At 58.5% G+C, this 27,198-nt stretch overlaps 1 protein-coding gene across 2 annotated transcripts; it reads right to left on the bottom strand.

The window, feature by feature from the left end:
• Positions 1 to 680: 680 nt before the first annotated feature.
• Positions 681 to 27,198, bottom strand: NHLH1 (nescient helix-loop-helix 1). Of its 2 annotated transcripts, none has more exons than XM_075907351.1 (2): positions 27,126 to 27,198; positions 681 to 5,415 (listed from the first exon to the last, which is right to left on the bottom strand). In XM_075907351.1, exon 2 carries the CDS (start codon positions 5,018 to 5,020, stop codon positions 4,619 to 4,621), a length of 402 nt encoding a protein of 133 aa, XP_075763466.1. In that variant the 5' UTR covers positions 5,021 to 5,415; positions 27,126 to 27,198; the 3' UTR covers positions 681 to 4,618. The 2 variants fall into 2 exon arrangements, with proteins under 2 accessions (XP_075763466.1, XP_025041522.2); XM_025185737.2 differs by lacking the exon at positions 27,126 to 27,198 and adding an exon at positions 12,288 to 12,820.

The following is a 27,198-nucleotide window of genomic DNA, read 5'->3' as shown; positions in this document are numbered from 1 at the left end:
GCCTGCACCAGGCCAAGGGCCGGGTATTTACCTGCCTGGCTGGCGGGCCAGGGGAAGGACACGTTCCTAGGTACATGGAGCTCCCGAGTGGCAGGACATGGGCCCAGCCTGCAGGGCAGGAAGGGGGGCAAAGCACCATGGCTTGGGAGGCAGAGGGTCCCCCCCCCCCCGAGCTGCTTGGCTCCCCTGGCCCGGACGGCCTTGTGAGGCAGTTGCATGTGATTTGGGGGCCCCGAGCGCCCCTCCCCACATGTCGCGTCCCCAGGGGTGGATCTTCCATGGCTGCTGAGCTGGTCTGAGCCTTCCCCCATCCCTCTCCCACTGGCTGGATCTGTCCTGCCTCGCGCTCACTGGGGGGGTTGGGTTCAAAGCCCCCGGGAGACTCCCCCAGTGGGTCCTCCAGATCTAGGTTCTGGGGGTGGGCACCTCCCGTCTCATGACGCCCTGGGTGAGTCGGTGTCTTGCCACTGTGGATCGGGACCCTCCGCCATTTGCATGTGGCAGGAGGAACCGCCACGCCCCTGCTGTGCCGGAGCGTGAGCCTTGATTAGCCACCAGCCCTAACAGGCGGAGCCGCCGGCGTCAGTGCCCGCGCACAGAATGACCCAGCTGCAAGCGGAAAGACACCGACGAGGCACGAAAAGAAAGGAAGAACGAGGGAAGCGTCTCTTTGCCAAGCCCGAGCGCTCTCTCTTCTCTGGGGCCGTTTAATTCCATCCCCGGCCCCGCTTTCTTAGGCAATCGTAAATAAGAAACCCTGGAACATTCTAAACAGCCAAGACGCACAGACAAGGGCACGTTAGCTACAAGGGGCTGGTGTTCCCTCCACAGTTGGGTTTTGTTTGTTTTTCTTTTAACAAAGTGCACAACCCACAAATAAATAGCAACATACAGCAATACATTAATTCAATCCATATCCTCGTGGCACAGAGACGTGGCTGATGAGTGAAGGAGGCAGCGGGTCAGCCCTGCGCTCCCTGTCTGTCGGTTTGCCCTGCTAATCCGAGTGTGGAGGGGCACATCTGTCTCTGTCGTCATTGCTCAGAACACCCTGCCGCCCAGGAATCTCAAAGCACGCGGCAGATGTTTGCTGAGGAGTCTGCATGCAGCCGAGGTAGGCATCATTCTCCCTATTTACATAGAGGGGGAAACTGAGGCAGAGATGCGGGAAAGTAGCCTGCCCCAGCGAATCAATGGCAGAGCCAGCAACCGAACCCAGAAGGCCAGATTGGAACAGTGTGTCAGGAAACTGCCCTCTTTTCATCACTCGTGTTCACTGAATTTCATCTGAGCCCCCAAACGGAGCTGGAGAAGGTTCAGCTGTGGTCAAATGCCTCGAGAGACAGACAGACAGACAGACAGACAGACAGACAGATGATGATAGACAGACACAGAGAGGGTTGGGGGTACGTAGCTATAAAAGGATTCGTACAGTGATAGACAGACAGACAGACACCCGGGTGATGTAGTGCAAAAGGACAGAGAGAGAGATGGGAGTATATGGCGATAGATCGGTCAACGGATGGAGGTGTATGGGAGCAGACAGACAGACGGACAGACAGACAGATGGACAGAGACACTGGCCAGGTGAGCGAGTGAAGGGAGACAGACCATGAGATGGAGGCGCATGGGAACAGACAGACGGACAGACAGGCGGACAGAGACACTGGCCAGGTGAGCGAGTGAAGGGGGACAGACAGACGGACAGACAGGCGGACAGAGACACTGGTCAGGTGAGCGAGTGAAGGGGGACAGACAGACGGACAGAGACACTGGCCAGGTGAGCGAGTGAAGGGGGACAGACCGTGAGATGGAGGCGCATGGGAACAGACAGACGGACAGACAGGCGGACAGAGACACTGGTCAGGTGAGCGAGTGAAGGGGGACAGACAGACAGACAGACGGACAGAGACGCTGGTCAGGTGAGCGAGTGAAGGGGGACAGACAGACAGACAGACGGACAGAGACACTGGTCAGGTGAGCGAGTGAAGGGGGACAGACAGACGGACAGACAGGCGGACAGAGACACTGGCCAGGTGAGCGAGTGGAGGGGGACAGACAGGCGGACAGAGACACTGGCCAGGTGAGCGAGTGGAGGGGGACAGACAGGCGGACAGAGACACTGGCCAGGTGAGCGAGTGAAGGGGGACAGACAGACGGACAGACAGGTGTGTATGGGGATAAATGACAGAGTCTCACCCTGCAGACCCTTGGCCAATAGACAGGTGGGTTTTGCAGGCTCAGACCCACACAGTTCACGCTTGCTTACTTGGTCTGCTCCAGCTCTTTTCTGATTGGCTGCAGGCTCTGTGTTTTGTTTACAGTTCGCTCACTCAGCGATCTCATTGGCCAAACACCATTTCTCTTTGGTTCTAACGTCTGCCAATCAGCTTCTCTGCCAATACCCCAGGCTTGGCTTTGCCATTGGGGGGGATTTGCTGAGCTGGGACACTGGGGTTGGGGTTCCAAGGAAGTGCAGGGCACCAGGTGAACCCCAGAGCTGCGTCTGGGTCTCCAAGGAGGGACATTTGCTGGCAGGGGAGGGAGGGGCCTTCTCTGCTCGGGATTCACACCAGGGAGCATGCGGGGGCACACAGCCCCATGGTTGCCCACCTGGGCTGTGCGCTCCACAGCTGCCTGTGGGGTTTGCTCATCCAGTTCCCGTTCCCTGCAGCCGTCGCTTGCGCCTACATCTCAGCGGTCGCATGAAAGGTGCAGCTGCCCAGCGCAGCCCGTACATTAGCCCAGGTTGGCTCTGAGATAAACTAGAATGGTGCAAACCGAGCTCTTTTGTGGTAAACGGTGTCCCACTAACGGGTTAAACCTGGTGCCTGGAAACCCAGCAGGAGGCAAGACCTGATACCTGCTTTGCCTGGGGGTTAATGACAACACAAGGTGCATAGCAGAGGAGACTGGAGGCCTTATAAATCAATGACTTCTCATCATCAAAATAGGGTGTTGACTCTGAAGGCTAATGATGGCAACAAACAGGTCAGTTGTATTTATTTACTATGCACCGATCATTACAGCAGACAGATCCAGTCATCTGAGATCGTCGGTGGGGGCTGGAAGCTTGAGTAAAGAGTTGCCACATTTCCCCTAGCGGGACCCCTCTCACTAAGGGCATCTATTCTGAGCTCCCTGGGCTTGATTCTGTGCTGTCCACCCTGAACAGTCACTTCTACCAGTGCAAAGTGGGTGCAAAACACTCGCTTTGCATGGGTAGAAACAGCCGCAGGATGTGGAGACTGGAGTCTCCGAACAGCGACGGGCGCAGACTCTGACCTTTGGGATGCTGACGTGGACATTGACTTGGGAGTCTGCGCTCCAGCCTTGGTGGCAGCAGCGCACTGAAATCCCTGGGGACTGACTTGCGGCGAGTTTCCCTGCCTGCCTGGGGAAGGGAGGGGCTCAGGACGGGCAAGGGTTAGGTTTCCGGGAGCAGGTCTGAGCGAGGAAACACCTCTTTCCTGTTCACCAGGCACCTTCCACCCACCGCGAGGGTCCGGGCCCTGCAGAAAGCTGCTGCTGTCTCACTTGGAGAGGCTGCCCCGTGTCGTCCGTCCCTGTGCTTAGCGGCACGTTGGGTATTCCTCTCCAGGCCAGGACAAGCAGGGGCCTCTGGCCGTGCAAAGGCTCCCAGCCTCCCAGCAGGTCGCACTCCCCTTCATGTCTGCCTGGATCCAGGGCCCGCCACGGGCGTCAGCTCAGAAATGCAGCAGCTGCTTGAGACAGGGCCTTGGGGGAGCCCAACGTGCGGCGCCCCTGGGCACGATGCAGCCGACAGACAAAGGCCTGAGACGCCCTCGCTCCAGGCTGTTGCTCAGGCAGAAGGAGCCGAGAACCCAGGGCTGAGAGCTGCTGTGGGCCAGGCGTCCGGCCCGGGGTTCCAGTGAGAGATGGATGGGGGAGGGGCAGACGGGGCTTGGTGGCTCAAGAGGTCCGGCCTGTGGCTCAGACAGACAGATGGATGAAAGCTCGGTGGCTCAGCAATCCACCAGGAGGGACGTCGGAGACATGGACGGATGGGCCTCGGCTCAGTGGCTCAGTCTCCAGCAAGTTGTCAGGTAACATGTATAGTAGCTGCACGGACAGACAGACAGAGATGGGGTTGGTGGAAGGATATGGAGGAGAAATATGGACAGACAGATGTGGGCTTAGTAGCTCAAATGTCCAGCATGTGGCTTGAGTAGGAGATGTAGCAGACAGACGGACAGGCAGACGTGGGCTCGGCAGCTCAGACATCCGGCACATGGTTCAGGTAGAAGACCCAGCAGACAGACAGACGTGGGCTTGGCAGCTCAGATGTCCAGCACGTGGTTCAGGTAGATGTAGCAGACAGATGGACAGGCAGATGTGGGCTCAGTGCCGTCCACCATATGGTACAGGTAGGAGACCCAGCAGACAGACGGACGTGGGCTCAGCGGCTCAGATAGGAGACATAGCAGACAGACAGACAGACAGACATGGGCTCGGTGCTGTCCAGCACATGGTTCAGGTAGGAAACGTAGCAGACAGACGGACAGACAGACATGGGCTCGGTGGCTCAGACGTCCAGCACGTGGTTCTGGGAGGAGACGTAGCAGACAGACGGACAGACAGACATGGGTTCAGTGGCTCAGACGTCCAGCACGTGGTTCAGGTAGGAAATGTAGCAGATGGCCAGTCGTAGGATCTCGATCTTGGAGAGCTTCTTGTCGGGGGGCAGGGTGGGCAGCAGCTTGCGCAGCTCGGCGAAGGCCATGTTGAAAGCCTCGACACGGATGCGCTCCCGCGTGGCGTGGGCTGTCCGGTACTTGGCCGTGGCACGCCGCCGCCGCCGCCGCTCCTCCCGGCTCAAGTGCTGCAGGTCCTTTTTCAGAGCCTCGCCTGGCTCAGCTAGCCGGGACTGGGCACACAGGCCCATGCTACCGGCCTCCTCCGCGCCAGCCCCGCGGCCCCCGCAGTCGCTAAAGACCGACTCTGTCTCTGAGTGAGATGGGGGCACGTCGATTTCCGTCTGGTCTGAGTTGAGCATCATCTTTTCAAAGGATGGAGGGATAGATATACCAATGGGTGTGTGGACAGACAGACAGACAGACAGACAGACAGACAGATAGACACAATTCCAAAATAAACTGGCTCTGCGTCTAATATTTTGTTTTCTGGTTCACATCATCATCATCTTGTTCCTCATTAAAAAAATCCTTCCAAAGAAATGTCAAAGCTGGCTCCCCTCTCCGGGGAACCGACACACAAATCAACAATCTTCCAAATAAATAATTTAAATAAATACCATTTCCAATAAATATATAACTTAAATAAATAAATCTCTCCTCTCTGTGTGCGCGGGGTGCAGGCTCCGTCTTGCGGCTCGCGGCGCAAAGCGGTTTTCCTTCTTCAGGAGTCAGTCTCTGCAGGTGCCTCCAAGGGGCTCTAGAAAACAGAGACAGCGGCGTTCTCACTAACGTCCTGCTCCCACTTGCCGAGGAAGGAGGGAAGGAAGGAGACTCGTCTGTCCCGTAGGGCAAGCAAACAGTCCCTGTCACAAGCCAGCAAAGCAGCCTGGTGCAGAGCAGAGAACGGCTGGAGCTCGACACAGGCAAGGTGCTAGTGGGGGGGGGAGCTTGGGGGTAGCAGCAGCCCAGGGCAGCAGGAAAGGCCACAGGGGGGAGCCCGTGGCGAGAGAAGCCATTTCTCCTGGCTCTCTGGAGAGATGACAGGTGGTGGATTGGAGCGGGGGGGAGACAGGCTGTGTGGGTGGGGGTGGGGGCCTATTGTATATTACATGAGCCCGTATGTCATGGATTCTGGCACCCCAGACATATGGAACCCAGCACAGCTGCTTTGCTTGATGTGTCCAAGTAGAAGCCGGCTCCCTGCTCCCCCCGGGAGTCTGCAAGCAGGCCAGGAATCCTGGCTCTCTGCCTCCCCTCCCTCCGCTGCCTTCGCAGCCCTGCTCCGGAGCCCGCGCCCGCACACAGACGCTTCCAAAGCTGGGACTGTGGGTCTGGGGAAAGGCCAGGCCAGGCCTGACCCACCCCTGCCAACCAGGCCAGGCCTGACCCACCCCTGCCAACCAGGCCGGGACAGAACGGGACAAGGGGCAGAGTCGAGGGAAACCAAGTTTGGAAGGAAGAGGGTTAGAAGGAAAGCTCTAAGCTCTCGAGAGCAGCCACCGCCAGCGAGACTGTAAGCCAGAGAGCCAGAGGGCTAGTTAGCTACAGAGCTAGTTAGCTAGACACCAGAGAGCGAGAGAGCTAGTTAGCTACAGAGCTAGTTAGCTAGACACCAGAAAGTCAGCTAGTTAGAGAGCGAGAGAGCTAGTTAGCTACAGAGCTAGTTAGCTAGACACCAGAGAGTCAGCTAGTTAGAGAGCGAGAGAGCTAGTTAGCTACAGAGCTAGTTAGCTAGACACCAGAGAGCCAGCTAGTTAGAGAGCGAGAGAGCTAGTTAGCTACAGAGCTAGTTAGCTAGACACCAGAGAGCCAGCTAGTTAGAGAGCGAGAGAGCTAGTTAGCTACAGAGCTAGTTAGCTAGACACCAGAGAGTCAGCTAGTTAGAGAGCGAGAGAGCTAGTTAGCTACAGAGCTAGTTAGCTAGACACCAGAGAGTCAGCTAGTTAGAGAGCGAGAGAGCTAGTTAGCTACAGAGCTAGTTAGCTAGACACCAGAGAGTCAGCTAGTTAGAGAGCGAGAGAGCTAGTTAGTTAGCTAGGGGTGTATGGTGACAGAGATAAAATATTCCTATGGAACATCTGCACACGGCAGGCTGCTTTTGCCTTCTGACAAGCCATGCCTGCAAGAAACCGAGCGGGGGGATAAGCAGAGGCGAGCCATGGAAGGAGCACTCCGAGTCGGACAGTAACAGACTGACCTGTGCAGACACAGCCTCGCGCCTGTTCAGAAGTGCCCCGGAGAAGGATCTATATAAACACATCCTGGGAAACTCCCAGGCATGTGCACAGACATTCACACACACAAACTGACGCTCCAAAATTCACACACAGAGAAATTAACCCCCACACCAACCATACACGTGTACACAGTCATTCAGCCCTCACACCGAGACACACACATGAAAATCACAGACACAGGAATTTGTTAACACAGGCATGGGCACACAACAGACACACATCTCCCTACACACAGAATTACACACATGAGATAACGTGCCCACGCATGTATGCACACACACACATGCCTGTGCACAGCCAAAGTCTGGTTGTTTATATATATATATCTGTGTGTGCGTACACGCATGTGTGGGCAAGTTATCACATGTGTGTAGTTTTGTGTGTAGGGAGACGTGTGTCAGTTGCGTGCCCGTGCCTGTGTGCATTGAGTTAGAGTAAGGGGCTGGGAGAGGGACACTCAGAAAGCTCGTGGGGTGGGGCAGGAGGGATACAGCGAGTCCCCGGGTGCGCAATTAGCACAAGAGACAAAGGAGCCTCCTCCTAGTACCGCACCCACCTTGGGGCAGGGCCCCGGTTCAGGGCCCCGATCCGGCCAAGCGCCCAGACACGTGATGCAATTCCCCAAGCGTGTCCGTCCCGTCAGCGCGCGGCGTCCGTCTGACGTCACATTGCCTCCCCGCCTCCCTCGCTCGCCGCCGCTGCTGCTTTTCCCCAGCGTGCTGCCCCACACCCAGGAGCGCCCACTGCTAAGCCTGAGGGGGGCCAGGCCCCTGCGCTCCCTGCCCGGCCGGGGGAGCAGTGCACGGTGGGAGCGAACGACGGTCCGTGGGCAGGGGGCAGCCGGGAGCCGCTTTGCTTTTCAGGGGGCTTCTTACTCTGGGGGGTTTCACCCGGTGTTATTCCTTAGCAGAGTCCCAGGGCACCAGCTGCAGCACTTGTGCGTACTCACACACATGCACGCACACTCACATGTGTACATGCACACACACACGCACACTCACATGTGTACATGCACACACGCACCCGCACTCACATGTGTACATGCACACACACACACACGCACCCGCACTCACGCACACACGTGTACATGCACACACACACACACACACATACGCACCCACATGTGTACATGCACACACACACACGCACCCGCACTCACATGCGTACACACACACACACACACTCACATGTGTACATGCACACACGCACCCGCACTCACATGCATACACACACACACGCACCCTCACTCACATGCGTACACACACGCACACTCACATGTGTACATGCACACACGCACCCGCACTCACATGCGTACACGCACACACACACGCACCCGCACTCACATGCGTACACACACACACACACTCACGTGTACATGCACACACGCACCCGCACTCACATGCATACACACACACACACGCACCCACACTCACATGCATACATGCACACACACACACACGCACCCGCACTCACATGCGTACACACACGCACACTCACATGTGTACATGCACACACGCACCCGCACTCACATGCGTACACGCACACACACACACACACACGCACCCGCACTCACATGCGTACACACACACACGCACACTCACGTGTACATGCACACACGCACCCGCACTCACATGCATACACACACACACACGCACCCACACTCACATGCGTACACGCACACACACACGCACATGCGTACACGCACACACACACACGCACCCGCACTCACATGTGTACACACACGCACACTCACATGTGTACATGCACACACGCACCCGCACTCACATGCATACACACACACACACACGCACCCACACTCACATGCATACATGCACACACACACACACGCACCCGCACTCACATGCGTACATACACGCACACTCACATGTGTACATGCACACACGCACCCGCACTCACATGCGTACATGCACACACACACACACACACGCACCCGCACTCACATGCGTACACACACACACACGCACCCACACTCACATGCGTACACGCACACACACACGCACATGCGTACACGCACACACACACACGCACCCGCACTCACATGTGTACACACACGCACACTCACATGTGTACATGCACACACGCACCCGCACTCACATGCGTACACGCACACACACACGCACCCGCACTCACATGCGTACACACACACACACACACGCACAGGCCCTGACCCCAAAGAGCTCACAACCCTGGCTCCACACGGGACACGGCTCAAGGCTGCAGCTTCGCCCAGCAGTGCGGGCGCGAAGGGCTCCCTGGAGGATGGCGCTTACGCCCGTGGACAGCAGCCCCACGCTTAGAATCCCGGAAGCCTCGAACCCTGGACGTGGCAGGGACCGCGAGAGGCATTGAGTCCAGTCCCGCGCCTCCCGGGACCCAGCACCACTGGACCGTCCCTGGCGGGTGTCTCTGTCCAACCTGCCCTGAAATATCCCCAGCGATGGGGACTCCACAGCCCCCTGGCAACTTGCCCCAGCGTTTAACCCCTGACAGGCAGGACGTTTTTCCTAACGTCCAACCCAACCCCCGGCAGCAGTTTCAGCCCCTTGCTTCTCGTCCTGCCCTCAGAGGCCACGGAGAATGTTTTCCCCTCCTCCTTGTGCCGTTAGGTACTTGGAAACCGCTCTCATGTCCTCTCAGGCTTCTCCTCTCCACACGAAACAAGCCCAGTTCTTCCAGCCTCCCTCCTAGCTCCTGTTCTCTAGACCTTCCATCCCCACGCTGGCGCCTCTACGCGCTGCCTCGGGCGAGGGCCGAATCCCTGCAGTCAGGTCTCCGGAGCCCCTGAGACCAGCTCCCTGGCTTCGGTGGACTCATGCTGGATTCGCACCCATCACCCCCACCTGTCAAGCCTTTCTAGCCCCGCTCCGCACCCTCTGCCTTCCTCCTGGGACTGTGGCCGCCCCACCGCTCGCATGGGCCAGTTTGCCACCAGATCGCAAGGCCAAAGAGAACAGGCCGGAGTCTCTGCCAGCGCTGCGGGCGCCCCGGCGCTCGCTCTGGGCTGTGCACATGGCTGTGCACGGTGACGGCGTCGCTCCGCTTGTTCCCCAGAAGAGCAGCGGGCAGGTGAGGACACAAATGCGGACCAGGGGCTCATCGGCTCTGAGGGAACAGGGGCTCTTCCCCTGCCCCAGACAGCCCATAGTTCTAGATACTCCACGGCCCCCCGACTTTACAGGAGTAATAGAACCACAAACAAGATTCCACAAGCTAACACAACTCCCCCTAACCAGGCTTCCCAGAAGCCGGTTGCCCGAGCGGCCGCTCAGGAGAGATTCAAAGGCTGATCAGCAGAGCAGCAGGGTTTTGTTTCTATGGGTGGTGCACATGCCTTGGTGCACAGAAAAAAAACTTATTCTGCGCACGGATGGAGAAAATCTGTCCTCTGATGGAAAAGAAATGGGGAACATTGACCTAGCCTACGGTTTGTTTTGCCGTGATGCCTCTGGTGCAGACACAAACACGATAAGCACCCGGCCCTAGCCTCCTGGGAGGTGATTAATGGAAAAGGAGTGGCCAGGAGGATTGGGGGAGGGGGCAAGGCACGCCACCTGCCCACCCCCCAGAACAATCACCAGCAGCAAGTGGAGGAAAACCGGCCATGTCCCTACTTGCCAGCCGCTTGCAGGGACGACGCGAGAGGGAATCACGTCGAGCGGCCGGGCTCTGAGGGGTGTCGATTCTGCAGCGCCACCCCAATCGCTGGAATTACACCCAGTCCCCCCCTTCCAGGGGTCTGGCCCTTTGCTATTACAGCGAGATTGCGGAGTCAGTTCACTGCGACCCACCACGCAGGACAGGAGGCCTGGACAATTTCCACCCCGGGGAGCGGCCTCAGTCCAGTCCGGACTCTCGGGGCTCCGCGGGTCACTCGCACCAGTCGAGGTTGCAGAGCTGGGTGTAAATGGCCTTTCCCTACCGCCTCCTGGCTGAGCGAGCGAGGACTGCAGCCCTGGTGCTTTAGGCTGGTGACTTCCCCTCCCGGGTCTTCCCTCCGCAAAGCGTCTGTTTCGCCCGCATGGCCACTGCACAAGCCTGGGCGGGGAAGCCCTCAGCTTCCACCGGCCATGAATATCGAACCCCCAGTTCTGAGCCAACGGCCTCCCCCACTTCCTGAAGCTCCCTGCGTGGCCCCTTGCCTGCCCCTCTCCGTGGTGCCACCCAATGCAGCCCACGAATGCTTGTGAGAGGCACCCGCACCCTGCCCAGGCAAAGCCGGGCATCTGGGCCCAGGACACCCCATCTGTGCTGGGCGCCTGGATCTGAGCCACCTCCATCGCCCAAATCGACCCCCCTTCGACTTCTCTGAAGTGCAGCAGGTGCACGGCAGAGGGACTTCACGTCTGGTAGTGGGTGGGCAGAAGAAATGCTTTGTCCTGAGTATTGGTGCACTTCTGCGTGTGTATGGAATCATCTGTCCCCACGCACCTATCTAATCTAATGCAGCTATGGATCCACATGTACCCCCGCTAGCTTATCTAATCTAATCTAATCTAATCTATGTATCCACATGTACCCCCGCTAGTTTATCTAATCTAATGCAGCTATGGATCCACATGTACCCCCGCTAGCTTATCTAATCTAATGCAGCTATGGATCCACATGTACCCCCCGCTATCTTATCTAATCTAATCTATGGATCCACATGTACCCCCGCTATCTTATCTAATCTAATCTATGGATCCACATGTACCCCCGCTATCTTATCTAATCTAATCTATGGATCCACATGTACCCCCGCTATCTTATCTAATCTAATCTATGTATTCACATGTACCCCCGCTATCTTATCTAATCTAATCTATGTATTCACATGTACCCCCGCTATCTTATCTAATCTAATCTATCTATGTATCTGCACCCCCATCTATCTATCTATCTATCTATCTATCTATCTATCTATCTATCTATCTATCTATCTATCTATCTATCCCCACGCACCTATCTAATCTAATGTAGCTATGTATCCACATGTACCCCCGCTATCTAATCTAATCTAATCTATCTATGTATCTGCACCCCCATCTATCTATCTATCTATCTATCTATCTATCTATCTATCTATCTATCTATCCCCACGCACCTATCTAATCTAATGTAGCTATGTATCCACATGTACCCCCGCTATCTAATCTAATCTAATCTAGCTATGTATCCACACATACCCCCGCTATCTAATCTAATCTATCTATCTATCCCCACACACCTCTTCCCTCCCTCTCCAGCCCGTTCACACTGTATTTTCTCTCTCTCCCCACCCATGCCCCCATCCCCACACCGTGTCCGTGCTTGGGACCGCAGCAATGGGTCGGATCCCAGCCCATCAGTGCATCTCTACTGCCCCCCCCCCAACCCCGTGCAGCCACCTTACCCCTAACCGGACGGCATCCTCAGTCACTAAAGTGCCTCTGGCTCTCCTCTGCGTGCAGGACGAAGCTGGACCAATCCCAGCCCCGAGGGTCTGGCCGGTCATTGACAGCGCAGAAAGTTTCCCCCTTGCGCGCTCAGACTCCTGCTGAGAGGGACGGGCCCGGGGAGGGGCGCGATCCTGTGACCGGGGCCCAGAGCTGCTGAGGGGCCCATGGGCTGCTGCACAGTTCTATGGACACACCTCGAAGCATGTGGGCCATACACTATATATACATGCACCCAAGCCAGCATGCTGCCTCCCAGCCCAGGCTTCCGATTGGCCACTCCGGTGCTCCCCCCTCATCAATATTAAAGACAGCAGAGGGGATCCCATTGGCTGGGAGGGAAGTTCGAGCCCCCCTGGGAGGAGAGGGGAGGGGGGTTGGCCATGGTCCGGCAGGAGGAAAGGAGGCTGTGGGGTGGGGAGGAGAAGGAGACATCTGTTCACCATGCATATTTCATAAAGGGGAAATGGAGAGACGGGGGGGGGGGGGGGGGGGGGAAGCAGCAGAGACTTCTCTGCGTGGGGACGGGACCGAGAGGCCAGGCTGGGAACAGACACTGACCGGGAAACGCTGTGCTGGCGGAGACAGGCAGCCCTGCACTGCCGGGCCTGGGAGTCCCTCCGACAGCTGGTGCACAGCACTGTGCGTGGCTTTGTGCACGTGTTTGTATACCTGTGAATGCGTGTGCACAGCGCTGTGCGTGGCTTTGTGCACGTGTTTGTATACCTGTGAACGCGTGTGCACAGCGCTGTGTGTGGCTTTGTGCACGTGTTTGTATACCTGTGAACGCGTGTGCACAGCACTGTGCGTGGCTTTGTGCACGTGTTTGTATACCTGTGAACGCGTGTGCACAGCGCTGTGTGTGGCTTTGTGCACGTGTGAGTGTTTGTATACTTGTAAATGCGTGTGCGCAGCACTGTGTGTGGCTTTGTGCACGTGTGTGTGTTTGTATACCTGTGAACACGTGTGCACAGCGCTGTGTGGCTTTGTGCATGTGTGTGTGTTTGTATACTTGTGAACGCGTGTGCGCAGCACTGTGCGTGGCTTTGTGCACATGTGTGTGTGTGTGTGTTTGTATACCTGTGAACGCGTGTGCGCAGCACTGTGTGTGGCTTTGTGCACATGCGTGTGTGTGTTTGTATACCTGTGAACGCGCGTGTGTGCAGGACTGTGTGTGTGAGAGAGAGAGAGGCAGGCAAAGGTGTGCTGTTGGCGTGTCTCACACATAGTGCAGGGAGCCTAAGAAGACTTCCTTGGCATCAGTGCAACCTTCCTGTCTGTGGACGGGTCTTGAAGCCGGTGAATAGACTTTGAAAGTTGGACGGGCTAAGGGAGTCAGCCAGGCAGCCGCCCCTGGCAGGCACACAGCCACGGGGCATGGGCACGAACTCTGAACAGCGCGCCAGAATCTGTTCGGTGTTACATTAAGCTGTGTCCCCCTTGCCAGGCAGCCCAGCCCCTCTTGCTGATCCCTCCTTTAAACTCTCGTTTTAACCCTTCCTACATTGCTCTCAACACCAAGAATCTCCCCACAAATTCCCCTCCCTGGATTATCTACCTAGTTAGCACCCCCATCCATCCATCCATCCATCCATCCATCCCCACCCCCATCTATCTATCTATCTATCTATCTATCTATCTATCTATCTATCTATCTATCTATCTATCTATCCCTACACACCCCCTCTATCTATCTATCTATCTATCTATCTATCTATCTATCTATCTATCTATCTATCCCCACACACCCTATCTATCTATCTATCTATCCCCACACACCCCCTCTATCTATCTATCTATCTATCTATCTATCTATCTATCTATCTATCTATCTATCTATCTATCTATCTATCTATCCCCACACACCCCCTCTATCTATCTATCTATCTATCTATCTATCTATCTATCTATCTATCTATCTATCTATCTATCTATCTATCCCCACACACCCCCTCTATCTATCTATCTATCTATCTATCTATCTATCTATCTATCTATCTATCTATCTATCTATCTATCTATCTATCTATCTATCTATCTATCTATCTATCCCCACACATCCCCTCTATCTTTCTTTCTTTCTTTCTTTCTTTCTTTCTTTCTTTCTTTCTTTCTTTCTTTCTTTCTTTCTTTCTTTCTTTCTTTCTTTCTTTCTTTCTTTCTTTCTTTCTTTCTTTCTTTCTTTCTTTCTTTCTTTCTTTCTTTCTTTCTAACTAACTATCTATCTATCCCCACACATCCCCTCTATCTATCTATCTATCTATCTATCTATCTATCTATCTATCTATCTATCTATCTATCTATCTATCTATCTATCCCCACACATCCCCTCTATCTATCTATCTATCTATCTATCTATCTATCTATCTATCTATCTATCTATCTATCTATCTATCTATCTATCTATCCCCACACATCCCCTCTATCTATCTATCTATCTATCTATCTATCTATCTATCTATCTATCTATCTATCTATCTATCCCCACACATCCCCTCTATCTATCTATCTATCTATCTATCTATCTATCTATCTATCTATCTATCTATCTATCTATCTATCTATCCCCACACACCCCCTCTATCTATCTATCTATCTATCTATCTATCTATCTATCTATCTATCTATCTATCTATCTATCCCCACACATCCCCTCTATCTATCTATCTATCTATCTATCTATCTATCTATCTATCTATCTATCTATCTATCTATCTATCTATCTATCTATCCCCACACATCCCCTCTATCTATCTATCTATCTATCTATCTATCTATCCCCACACATCCCCTCTATCTATCTATCTATCTATCTATCTATCTATCTATCTATCTATCTATCTATCTATCCCCACACATCCCCTCTATCTATCTATCTATCTATCTATCTATCTATCTATCTATCTATCTATCTATCTATCTATCTATCTATCCCCACACATCCCCTCTATCTATCTATCTATCTATCTATCTATCTATCTATCTATCTATCTATCTATCTATCCCCACACATCCCCTCTATCTATCTATCTATCTATCTATCTATCTATCTATCTATCCCCACACCACAGCTCCCCAGTTGATTGACTGGGAACATCCCCCCTTTTCCCGGTCCCCCTCTTGCTCCCCCCCGAGCGCCTGGGGCTGCCTTGCTGCCCACTGCCCCCCTCCCGTCCCCTCGCCAGCACCCCATGGCTGCTTTCCCCGGCCATGGTGGCCATGTGTGCACACCTGGGCCAGCTCCAGCCCGGCCCCTCTCAGCAGATGGTGGCGGAGTTTGCAGGGAGGAGAGAAGAGGCCGGGGAGGGATCAGGTGGCGGCGAGGAGCTTGCATCACCATTGCTATGGCACTGATTAAAAACCAATATCTGCCTAATGAGCCTGTGGCAACAGCAGCACCCACCCCGAAACTAACCCCCACCCAGATACACACACACACGGCCAGACACACACAGACACACACATGGACACACATGCAGACACGCACACACAGAGACACGCACACACACGGACATGCACACGGATACACACACATGGATGGACACAAACATGGATACACACACAGACCCACGGACACACACAGAGACATACGCGGACACACACACATGGACACACACATAGACACACAGTTACGGACGCACACACACAAGGTGCCCAGCTCTCTCTCACAAACACACTTGCACAAATGCATCAGCTCTCCCCCTGTAATCATCACACACACACACACATGCACACACACATGGACACACACATGCAGACACGCACACACAGAGACATGCACACACACGGACGGACACACACATGGACACACACAGAGAAACGTGCGCACACACACGCGCAGACACGCACAGATGGACGCACACACACAGACATGCAGACGCACACACACGGACATGCACATGGATACATACACACAGACGGACACACACACAGAAACACGCGCGTGCACACACACATGGACGCATGCACACAGACATGCAGACACGCACACACAGAGACAAGCACACACACGGACATGCACATGGTTACACACACACGGACGCACATACACACAGACATGCAGACACAGAGACACACATGGACACACACATGAATACACAGATTCGGACGCACACACACAGACAAGTTGCCCAGCTCTCTCTCACACACACACTTGCACAAATGCATCAGCTCTCCCCCTGTAACCATCACACACACACACACACATGCACATACACATGCCAAAGACCCTGGTAAATATCAGACATGCTCACCCTCCCCTCCCCACTATATCCATGACACACACCTCCGCCCCGTCACCCTGCGCTTCCTTTGGGCCAGGACACGTCAGGGCTGAGCCTGGCACCTCTAGGATTGCTGCATCCGCTAAGAATGTAAAAAACTGCTTAAGCCCAGCTCTTCCATTACACAGTAACACTGCCGTCACCCCCACAGCCTGTGGCACACATGCACACACGCACACACACACACACACAGGGACGCACACAAGTGCACACGCAGGGACGCATACACACGTGTACACACACACACGCACACACACACAGGGACGCACACAAGTGCACACACAGGAACGCACACACGTGCACACACACACACGCACACAAGCGCGCACACAGGGACACACACACACGTGCACACACACACGCACACAAGCGCGCACACAGGGACGCATACACATGTGTACACACACACACAGGGACGCACACACGGACGCATACACACGTGCACACACACACACATGCACACAAGTGCACACACAGGGATGCACACAAGCGCGCACACAGGGATGCACACAAGCACACACATGCACACAAGCGCGCACACAGGGATGCACACAAGCACACACATGCACACAAGCGCGCACACAGGGACGCACACAAGCACACACACACCCGGACACATACACACGTGCACACACACTCCGCCTGCTGCGGCCCACACTCCCATCTCCCCGTGGGAGGCCTGATGGGCCGCATCCATATTTATTTATTTCTCTCTCTGCCCCCGCCCCCCCGGGGCCAGCGCCTCTCCTATCGCCCGAGATGCTCTCTGGGCATCCTGCCCGGTTCCCGGGAGGAGGGGACGCAGGCAGCCAGCTCTGGGGCTCCCTCCTGCTCTGCTCTCCGCTTCCTGGTAGCCCAGCCCCGGGGCCAGCGTCTGGGTCTCTGCTTTGTGTGCTCTTCCCTGACTGCTTCCTCCGGGCCGCAGACAAACGTCTCCATGTAGCCGAGAGCCACGTCCCCGGATTCTCTCCGTCCAATGCAAGGCACCGGTGTCATTCAGCCACCCTGAGGATTCCCTCCGACAGCTGGTGCGAACCCCCGGGAGGGATCAGATTGGAGGGGGAGGCATCAGCCCATAGCCATCAGCAGCAATGGTCCCTCTTGGGTTTTCCATTCGCGTGCAGAATAAATGCTGTTGGGTGCATCAAGGCGTGTGCGGATGTGCACCGCTGCCCGCTGCCCGCCGTGGGCGCTCCGCTGACCAGCGGGGCCCTTGGGGTCTGGAGTGCTCGCCGAGCGCCAGGGAACGCTGGATGGCGGAGGACGGGAACGCTAAGGCCGTTAAAGACACATTGTCGGCGTCGCATCTCCCAAGAGCCAAAGGAGCCGCTGCCGACGAGACCTCGGACGCTCTCAGGCCGCGCGGCGAATCTCCACCGCACTTGGTGGAAGCATCCTTCCGGCGCGTCCGGTGTTCTCTGACCCCCTGCTGAAAACGGGCGCGTTCCCCACCTGCTCTGCCCCCCAGCTGTGCCAAATTGCCGCTCCCACAGCCTGCCGGCCCGCTCAGTGCCAACGCCAGGGTGGGGGAAGGGCCGCTCAGTGCCAGCACTGGGGGGGGGGAGGGGGAAGGGCCGCTCAGTGCCAGCGCCGGGGGGGGGGGAAGGGCTACTCAGTGCCAGCACCGGGGGGGGGAGGGGGAAGGGCCGCTCAGTGCCAGCACCGGGGAGGGGGAAGGGCCGCTCAGTGCCAGCACCGGGGGGGGGGAAGGGCCACTCAGTGCCAGCACCGGGGGGGGGGGGGAAGGGCAGCTCAGTGCCAGCACCGGGCGGGGGGGGAAGGGCTGCTCAGTGCCAGCACCGGGGGGGGGGGGGAAGGGCCGCTCAGTGCCAGCACCGGGGGGGGGGGGGAGGAAGGGCCGCTCAGTGCCAGCACCGGGGGGGGGGGGAAGGGCCGCTCAGTGCCAGCACCGGGGGGGGGGAAGAGCCGCTCAGTGCCAGCACCGGGGGGGGGGAAGGGCCGCTCAGTGCCAGCACCGGGGGGGGGGGAGAAGGGCCGCTCAGTGCCAGCACCGGGGGGGGGGGGAAGGGCCGCTCAGTGCCAGCACCAGGGGGGGGAGGGGGAAGGGCCGCTCAGTGCCAGCACCGGGGAGGGGGAAGGGCCGCTCAGTGCCAGCACCGGGGGGGGGAAGGGCCGCTCAGTGCCAGCACCGGGGGGGGGGGAAGGGCCACTCAGTGCCAGCACCGGGGGGGGGGGGGGGGGGAAGGGCCACTCAGTGCCAGCACCGGGGGGGGGGGGGAAGGGCCGCTCAGTGCCAGCACCGGGGGGGGGGGGGAAGGGCCGCTCAGTGCCAGCACCGGGGGGGGGGGGGAGGGGGAAGGGCTGCTCAGTGCCAGCACCGGGGAGGGGGGAGGGGGAAGGGCCGCTCAGTGCCAGCACCGGGGGGGGGGGGGGGGGGGGGAGGGGGAAGGGCCGCTCAGTGCCAGCTGGGGCTGGTCTCAGGGCAGCTGGATCTGGGCGCCAGAGGCCTGGAGCTGCCTCTGGAGAGTGAGGCCTGGGTCCAAGCTCCTCTCGCTGTTTGTTTCCTCGCCTCCAGGCAAGAAAGGCCCTTGCATGGGACTGGGCGTGATGTGGGCAGTTTGGAGGGGGGCCATGCTCAGACAGTGGCCCAGGACTCCGGAGAGCTGCGCGCAGCCCGGAGCTCTGCCACCGCCTCCCTGGGTGACCCTGAGCAAGACACCTCGTTGTCCCCTGCCTTGGTTTCCCCACCATTAGAACAGGGGTAAGAACGCTGCAGGCTTGGAGGGGGAGCAAGCGGCTTCTCGCAGTGCTGTTCCCTCCTCCCCCGCTGGCAGAACGGCTCCCGCAGGGCTTCCCCGCTGCCCCCACTGGCCACAATCACGACCAATGGGAGCAGCGGGGCATCTGGGAGCTGCACCCCTTCATGCCCAGGCCCTTCCACCCCTATTGCCCTCAACTACCCCTTCCCATTCAGAACCCCCCTCCTCAGCCTGCTCCTGCACCCAACCTCCCTCCCAGACCCCACCCCCACCTCCTGCACCCAACCTCCCTCCCAGACCCCATCCCCACCTCCTGCACCCAACCTCCCTCCCAGACCCCACCCCCACCTCCTGCACCCAACCTCCCTCCCAGACCCCACCCCCACCTCCTGCACCCAACCTCCCTCCCAGACCCCATCCCCACCTCCTGCACCCAACCTCCCTCCCAGACCCCACCCCCACCTCCTGCACCCAACCTCCCTCCCAGACCCCACCCCCACCCCCCAGCACCCAACCTCCCTCCCAGACCCCACCCCCACCCCCCAGCACCCAACCTCCCTCCCAGACCCCATCCCCACCTCCTGCACCCAACCTCCCTCCCAGACCCCACCCCCACCTCCTGCACCCAACCTCCCTCCCAGACCCCACCCCCACCCCCCAGCACCCAACCTCCCTCCCAGACCCCATCCCCACCTCCTGCACCCAACCTCCCTCCCAGACCCCACACCCACCTCCTGCACACAACCTCCCTCCCAGACCCCACCCCCACCCCCACCCCCCAGCACCCAACCTCCCTCCCAGGCCCCACTCCCACCCCCCTGCACCCAACCTCCCTCCCAGGCCCCACCCCCACCCCCTGTGCACCCAACCTCCCTCCCAGACCCCACCCCCACCCCCCTGCACCCAACCTCCCTCCCAGGCCCCACCCCCACCCCCTGCACCAACCTCCCTCACAGACCCCACCCCCACCCCCTGCACCAACCTCCCTCACAGACCCCACCCCCACCCCCTGCACCAAACTCCCTCCCAGACCCCACCCCCACCCCCCTGCACCCAACCTCCCTCCCAGATGCCACCCCCACCCCCCTGCACCAAACTCCCTCCCAGACCCCACCCCCACCCCCCTGCACCCAACCTCCCTCCCAGATGCCACCCCCACCCCCCTGCACCAACCTCCCTCCCAGACCCCACCCCCCTGCACCCAATGTCCCTCCCAGATACCACCCCCACCCCGCACCCTTTGTATTGTCTTGGGAGGTGGCTGGGTCCGCACAAAGGTCTCTTTGGAGCGGGGCGGCTGGGGGACAGAACGGTTGAGGCCGCTGCTCTCGATAAAACCCTCGGTCTGACAGGAACTCGGCTCCAGCCCAGCCGCCTGCGAGGACGGTTCCCGGGCGAGGGGTGGGGCGGGAGAGAGGTGCCTGATGTGGAAGGCTGGGGTTTGTCTCTAGGGTGGGGAAGTCCTGGCCTCGGTTCGGAACTGGTCGGATGGCCCTGGGCCAGGCCTGCCTCGGGGGGGTGACCTCTCGAGGCCCCCCCGCGGGACGTTGCTGGATTCTACGGCCCAGCCGCGTGAGGAGCGGCTTCGATGGCCCGGGGCGCGTGTGCTCACGCGGGACTCGAGAGGCAGAACACGAGAGGACACCCAGCCTGCTCCGGAGCCTCGGACCAGGCTGCGCTCGGCTCCAGGTGGCTCACGATCCACGGGGATCCTTCGCTGGCTCCGCTGCCGGGCCCCCGAGGGATCTGCCCATCTCGCCGGGATCAGCTGCACAGAAGGAGCCGCCGAGGTCGACTCTGGTGCCACAAGCTGAGCGTGCGGCCCGGACACCCCTGGGGCTGCGTGCGGGAGCACAGGGAGGTAGGCAAGAGACTCAGAGGCAGCATTTGGCAGGAGAGGAGGCGACATATTGTACAAACCCACCGGGGACCGACTGGCCCGTGCTTGTCAGGGAGAGCAGACGGCGTTAACCCTTGAGGGGCTGGAGCGGACGCGAGCCTGACTTCCAGGGCTTCTTACGCCGGGAGGCTGCGAAAGCTAAATGATCGCCAGGGGCCTTGACCTGAGATCAGGGCCCAGGGAGAGACAGGTCAGTGCTGGGGCCGGTTCTGAGCCGTGAGAGCACGTGTCGGGCGGGAGTGGGAGATCCCACGCCGGGAGGGGCAGGGGCATCATTCAGAGTCGGCTGGACAAACCAGAGAAACGGGCTGAGGCAAACAGGATGAAATTCAATAAGGACCAATGCAAAGTGCTCCAGGGAGGACGGGACAATCCGTGTCACACGCAGAACGGGAAGCGACTCTGGGAGGAGTCCTGCAGAGAGGGATCTAAATCCGTGTCACGCGCAGAACGGGAAGCGACTCTGGGAGGAGCCCTGCAGAGAGGGATCTAAATCCGTGTCACACGCAGAACGGGAAGCGACTCTGGGAGGAGTCCTGCAGAGAGGGATCTAAATCCGTGTCACACGCAGAACGGGAAGCGACTCTGGGAGGAGTCCTGCAGAGAGGGATCTAAATCCGTGTCACGCGCAGAACGGGAAGCGACTCTGGGAGGAGCCCTGCAGAGAGGGATCTAAATCCGTGTCACACGCAGAACGGGAAGCGACTCTGGGAGGAGTCCTGCAGAGAGGGATCTAAATCCGTGTCACGCGCAGAACGGGAAGCGACTCTGGGAGGAGCCCTGCAGAGAGGGATCTAAATCCGTGTCACGCGCAGAACGGGAAGCGACTCTGGGAGGAGCCCTGCAGAGAGGGATCTAAATCCGTGTCACGCGCAGAACGGGAAGCGACTCTGGGAGGAGTCCTGCAGAGAGGGATCTAAATCCGTGTCACGCGCAGAACGGGAAGCGACTCTGGGAGGAGCCCTGCAGAGAGGGATCTAAATCCGTGTCACACGCAGAACGGGAAGCGACTCTGGGAGGAGTCCTGCAGAGAGGGATCTAAATCCGTGTCACACACAGAACGGGAAGCGACTCTGGGAGGAGTCCTGCAGAGAGGGATCTAAATCCGTGTCACACACAGAACGGGAAGCGACTCTGGGAGGAGCCCTGCAGAGAGGGATCTAAATCCGTGTCACACACAGAACGGGAAGCGACTCTGGGAGGAGCCCTGCAGAGAGGGATCTAAATCCGTGTCACACGCAGAACGGGAAGCGACTCTGGGAGGAGCCCTGCAGAGAGGGATCTAAATCCGTGTCACACGCAGAACGGGAAGCGACTCTGGGAGGAGCCCTGCAGAGAGGGATCTAAATCCGTGTCACACACAGAACGGGAAGCGACTCTGGGAGGAGCCCTGCAGAGAGGGATCTAAATCCGTGTCACACGCAGAACGGGAAGCGACTCTGGGAGGAGTCCTGCAGAGAGGGATCTAGGGGCCAGAGTGGACCACAAGCTAAATACGAGTCAGCAGTGGGACACCATTGCACAAAAAGCCAACATGGTTCTGGGCTGTATTGACAGGAGTGTTGTGAGCACGACACGAGGAGTCGTTCCTCCGCTCCGCTCCGCACTGGTTAGGCCCCAAATGGAGCCTTGTGTCCAGTTCTGGGCACCGCATTTCAAGAAGGATGTGGAGAAATTGGAGAGGGTCCAGAGAAGAGCAGCAAAAATGATTGAAGGTCGAGAGAACATGAGCTAGGAGGGAAGGCTGAAAGAACTGGGCTTGTTTAGTTTAGAAAAGTGAAGTCTGAGAGGGGGGATATGACAGCGGTTTTCAGGTTTCTAAAAATTTGTTCTTTTTACGCTCTGAGGACAGGACAAGCAGCAAGGGGTTTCAACTGCAGCAAGGGAGGTTCAGGTTGGACATTAGGAAAAACTTCCTGCCTGTCAGGGGGTGAAACACTGGGATAAGTTGCCTGGGGAGGTTGTGGAGTCTCCATCTCTGGAGAGATTGAAGAGCAGGTTGGACAGACGCCTGCCAGGGATGGTCTAGCCGGTGCTGGGTCCTGCCGTGAGGGCAGGAACTGAACTCGATGCCTCTCGAAGTCCCTTCCAGCTCTGTTTTCTATGAGCCTGCCCTGTGGAGACCAGGGCCCTGTTTAGCTGGGTGTGTCACAGACAGGGAGTGAGAGAGAGTCCCTGCACAAAGGCCTCACACTCCATGGGCAAGACCGACAGATGGGGGTGGGGAGAGGCAGGATTACTACTCCTATTTTATGGAAGGGGAAACAGAGGCACAGAGCAATGCAGTGACTTGCCCAAGCTCCCAAGGCCTGATCGGGTGCATTAACCCTCGGCCCACTCTGCCTTTCCGGGACCCTTGCTGGCGTGCAGGCTGGTTAGCTGCTGCCCGTGGAGCAGTGGGGGCACCGGCTGACGCAGGGGCGCCGTGAGGATTGCGAGACAGGGGTGCGCGTTAGCCAGTCACATCTCCTAACGCCGGGGGAGTCACCTCCCCCCCATTCCCAGGCCATCGTGGGACCCCCGGAGCACCTATCCCATAGTGCTTAGCACGGTGGGAGCTGCAGGGGCTTCTGGGAAACATCCCGGGGGGCGGTGTGGGCGGGTGCGACAGCCAGCCCTGAGCTCACAGCTTGTCCCGGGTTTGCAGGCGATGGGGGCGGCCTTCACAGAGGGGGCAAAGGGCCGCACAGACCTTGCCCACGAGGCTGCGGGGACCAGCCTGCTGCTTGGAGCACCAGGGTGGGGACCCTGAGCCTGACTCCTAGGGGAGAGAGAACAACAGGGACGGGCCCTGGAGAAGCAAAAAGGACCCCCCAGGGGCTGGATTCACACACAAGTGCTGCAAGGCCCATGGAGTTACATGGGGGAGTCAGGGGGCTGGATTCACACACAAGTGCTGCAAGGCCCATGGAGTTACATGGGGGGGTCAGGGGGCTGGATTCACACACAAGTGCTGCAAGGCCCATGGAGTTACATGGGGGAGTCAGGGGGCTGGATTCACACACAAGTGCTGCAAGGCCCATGGAGTTACATGGGGGAGTCAGGGGGCTGGATTCACACACAAGTGCTGCAAGGCCCATGGAGTTACATGGGGGGGGGTGGCTCTGCCCTCTCCCAGCTCCCCCAGGCCAACTCCTCTTCCCACCAGCTGCGTCTCCTCTCAGCTGACACGGGCGGAGCCGAGCAGAATCCAGCCCTTGGCTCGTCCACACAGGAGCCCAACGGCTGCTTTCTCCGTCTCCCAGAGACGCCCCCGGCCGGGCCGGGCTGCGTGGCCAGTGCCCAGGGGCGAGGTGGGAGACCCCCTTTCTCTCTGCCTGTCCCTCCAGCCTGCAGCAGGGTGGCGAGTGCGGCTCGGAGCCGGCCCGTTAGCAGCGCCAGGGCCGTGGGCTCCTCTGCGGCTGTGTTTGTGCACCCGTGGTTCTGGGGACGGTGCCCCTGCACGTGCGTGCGCAGCCGTGTGTGCAGGGCCATGCACGCCACGCAGAGCTGGGCGGGGTGCGCACAGGGCTGTGCGTGGACAGGTGGGGTGTCACACGCCCGTGCCCGGCTCTTGACAGGTCCCGGCTCTGCGCGGCTCTCCGCACCCTGGGCACGCCTGCCTGGCTGGTGACAGAAGGTCTCGGCTCCCCTCACCCCTCTCCCCTCCTCGCCTTTGTCTCCCTGGCTTTTATGGAGTGCAGGTTTTGTGAGCGGCCGGTGACAGACGGCCCCGGCGCTCGCTCACCAGACAATCTGTCACTGCTTTCCCGAGGAGAACGCTCCTTTCATGCGCCCGGCTCCTCTGGCCCCACTCGTCCCTTTCCCCACGTGGGCCCGGCTCGCCCCCGAAAAGCCAAATAGCGACAGAAGCTGCTGATCATAATATCGCTCTAATTGAGTCTGTCATAATCGGATCCAATCTAATTACGCCCAGATCCCTCTCCTCTCCTGACTCTCCCTTGCCCGCCCATCTGTCCCCCTCTCCCCTTCCAGTCTTTGTGTCCGGGCATCTGTTATCTGCAGGCCCTTCTCCCTCCCCGCCGGGTCCTCGCGCCCAGCCCCCGTGCGGCATGGCGGCCCGGCCGGCCTCCAGTGGGTCCCTCTCCAATCCAGCTCTGAGGCCTCGCCATCAATCCACTTAGCAGCAGCTCCCTGCCTCGCTTAGCCCATCTGCTTCTCCCTTGCTGGAGGCGGCGCCTGCTTTGTGTGCAAGTCCGTCTTGATTAGCCCCAGCAACCTCGCTGCCTAACGCTGCGCCCGCAGGGCTGGGGAGAGATCACCGGAGTGGGACGGGGCCCCGGGCCCTATGCAGCATCCAGCCCCCTGCCTGGCGTCTCGCCCCTCCACGGAGGGGGCTGGGCGGCACTCTGCACCCACTGTGACAGCACGGGGGGGGGGGCAGTGGAGAACGGGCCCCTGCAAGAGGGGTGGGAGGGATCCCCCCGCAAACAGGAAACATCAACCTCTCCCTTCTTCCCAAACCCGCACGGGGAAAACGGAGTCCCAGAGATGGGCCTGGACAGACAGGCCGTGAGGGGACAGGTGGCTAGAAGGGATCGGGGTGTGAGGGGATGGATCGGGGTATACAGGGATAGATCGGCGCGAGTGGGGATAGGTTGGCATGCGAGGGGATAGATCAGCGCGTGTGGGGAATAGGTCAGTGCACGTAGGGGTAGATTGGCATGCGAAGGTATAAACTGGCATGCGAGGGGCTGGATCAGCGCACGAGGGGTAGATTGGTGTGCAAGGGGATAGATTGGCGTGCGAGGGGATAGATTGGTCTGTGTGGGGATAGGTCAGTGTGCGAGGGGATAGATTGGTCTGTGTGAGGATGGGTTGGAGTGCAAGGGGATAGAGTGCCATACAAGGGGATAGGTCAGTGTGTGGGGGGATAGATTGGCGTGTGAGGGGAGAGCGCCATGCGAGGAGATAGGTCAGCACGAGGGGATAAGTCACCATGCGCGGGGATAGGTCGGCGTGCGAAAGGATAGAGCGCCGTGCGAGGAGATAGGTCAGCGCACGAAGGGATATGTCACTGTATGCGGGGATAGAGCGCTGTGTGAAGGGATAGGTCGGTGTGCGAAAGGATAGAGCGCCGTGCGAGGAGATAGGTCAGCGCACGAAGGGATATGTCACTGTATGCGGGGATAGAGCGCTGTGCGAAGGGATAGGTCGGCGTGCGAAAGGATAGAGCGCCGTGCGAGGGGATGAGTCACCGTGTGCGGGGATAGAGCACCGTGCGAGGAGATAGAGTGCCGTGCGAGGGGATAGGTCGGCGTGCGAAAGGATAGAGCGCCGTGCGAGGGGATCAGTCGGCGCGTGAGGGGATAGGTCAGTCTGTGTCAGGATAAATTGATGTGCGAGGGAATAGGTTGGCGCACCAGGGGTTAGGTCACTGTGCGAGGGGATATGTCGGTGTGTGAGGGGATAGGTCAGCACATGTGGGGATATGTTGGTGCGTGTTGGGATAGGTCGGTTTGTGAGGGGATAGCTCAGTCTGTGTGGGGATAGGTCGACGCATGAGAGGATAGGTCGACGTGCAAGGAGATAGAACGCCGTGCGAGGGGACAGATGCGTTGGGCCATTGCTAGGTAGAAGGGGGTGCGCGACAGTGCGAAGTGACACACAACTGTGCCATTCCACCTTGTGGCACTTTGCTCCGCTGTGCAGGGCTGTGGCTGAGGACACATGGTGGGGCCCCCACAGAACCGGGCCCCTTGTTTTCCAACCCTCCAAAGTGGGGGGGGGGGACACCACGCCGGAGCCGGGGGTGGGTTGGATGGGGGGGCACTTGTGTGGTTCTGCCGCCTTCCTGCCAAGCAGCTGGAGCTGGCTGCTGCCAGCCAGGGGCCGCGGTGCGGATGCAGATGCGGCCTCAGCGCCGGGTTCCGGACACGTGGGGGGACTTACCTGCAGGCTGGGGCCAGTCAGCGTCCTGCGGCTCCTGTGCTCCCCCCCCCCGGCTGCTCGGCAGGTAGGACAG

This window comes from Pelodiscus sinensis, chromosome 24, assembly GCF_049634645.1.
Source record: "Pelodiscus sinensis isolate JC-2024 chromosome 24, ASM4963464v1, whole genome shotgun sequence".
Classification (NCBI taxonomy): Eukaryota; Metazoa; Chordata; order Testudines; family Trionychidae; genus Pelodiscus; species Pelodiscus sinensis.
The sequence above is the reverse complement of the archived record's forward strand: the minus strand, read 5'-3'. Positions and strand labels throughout refer to the sequence as shown.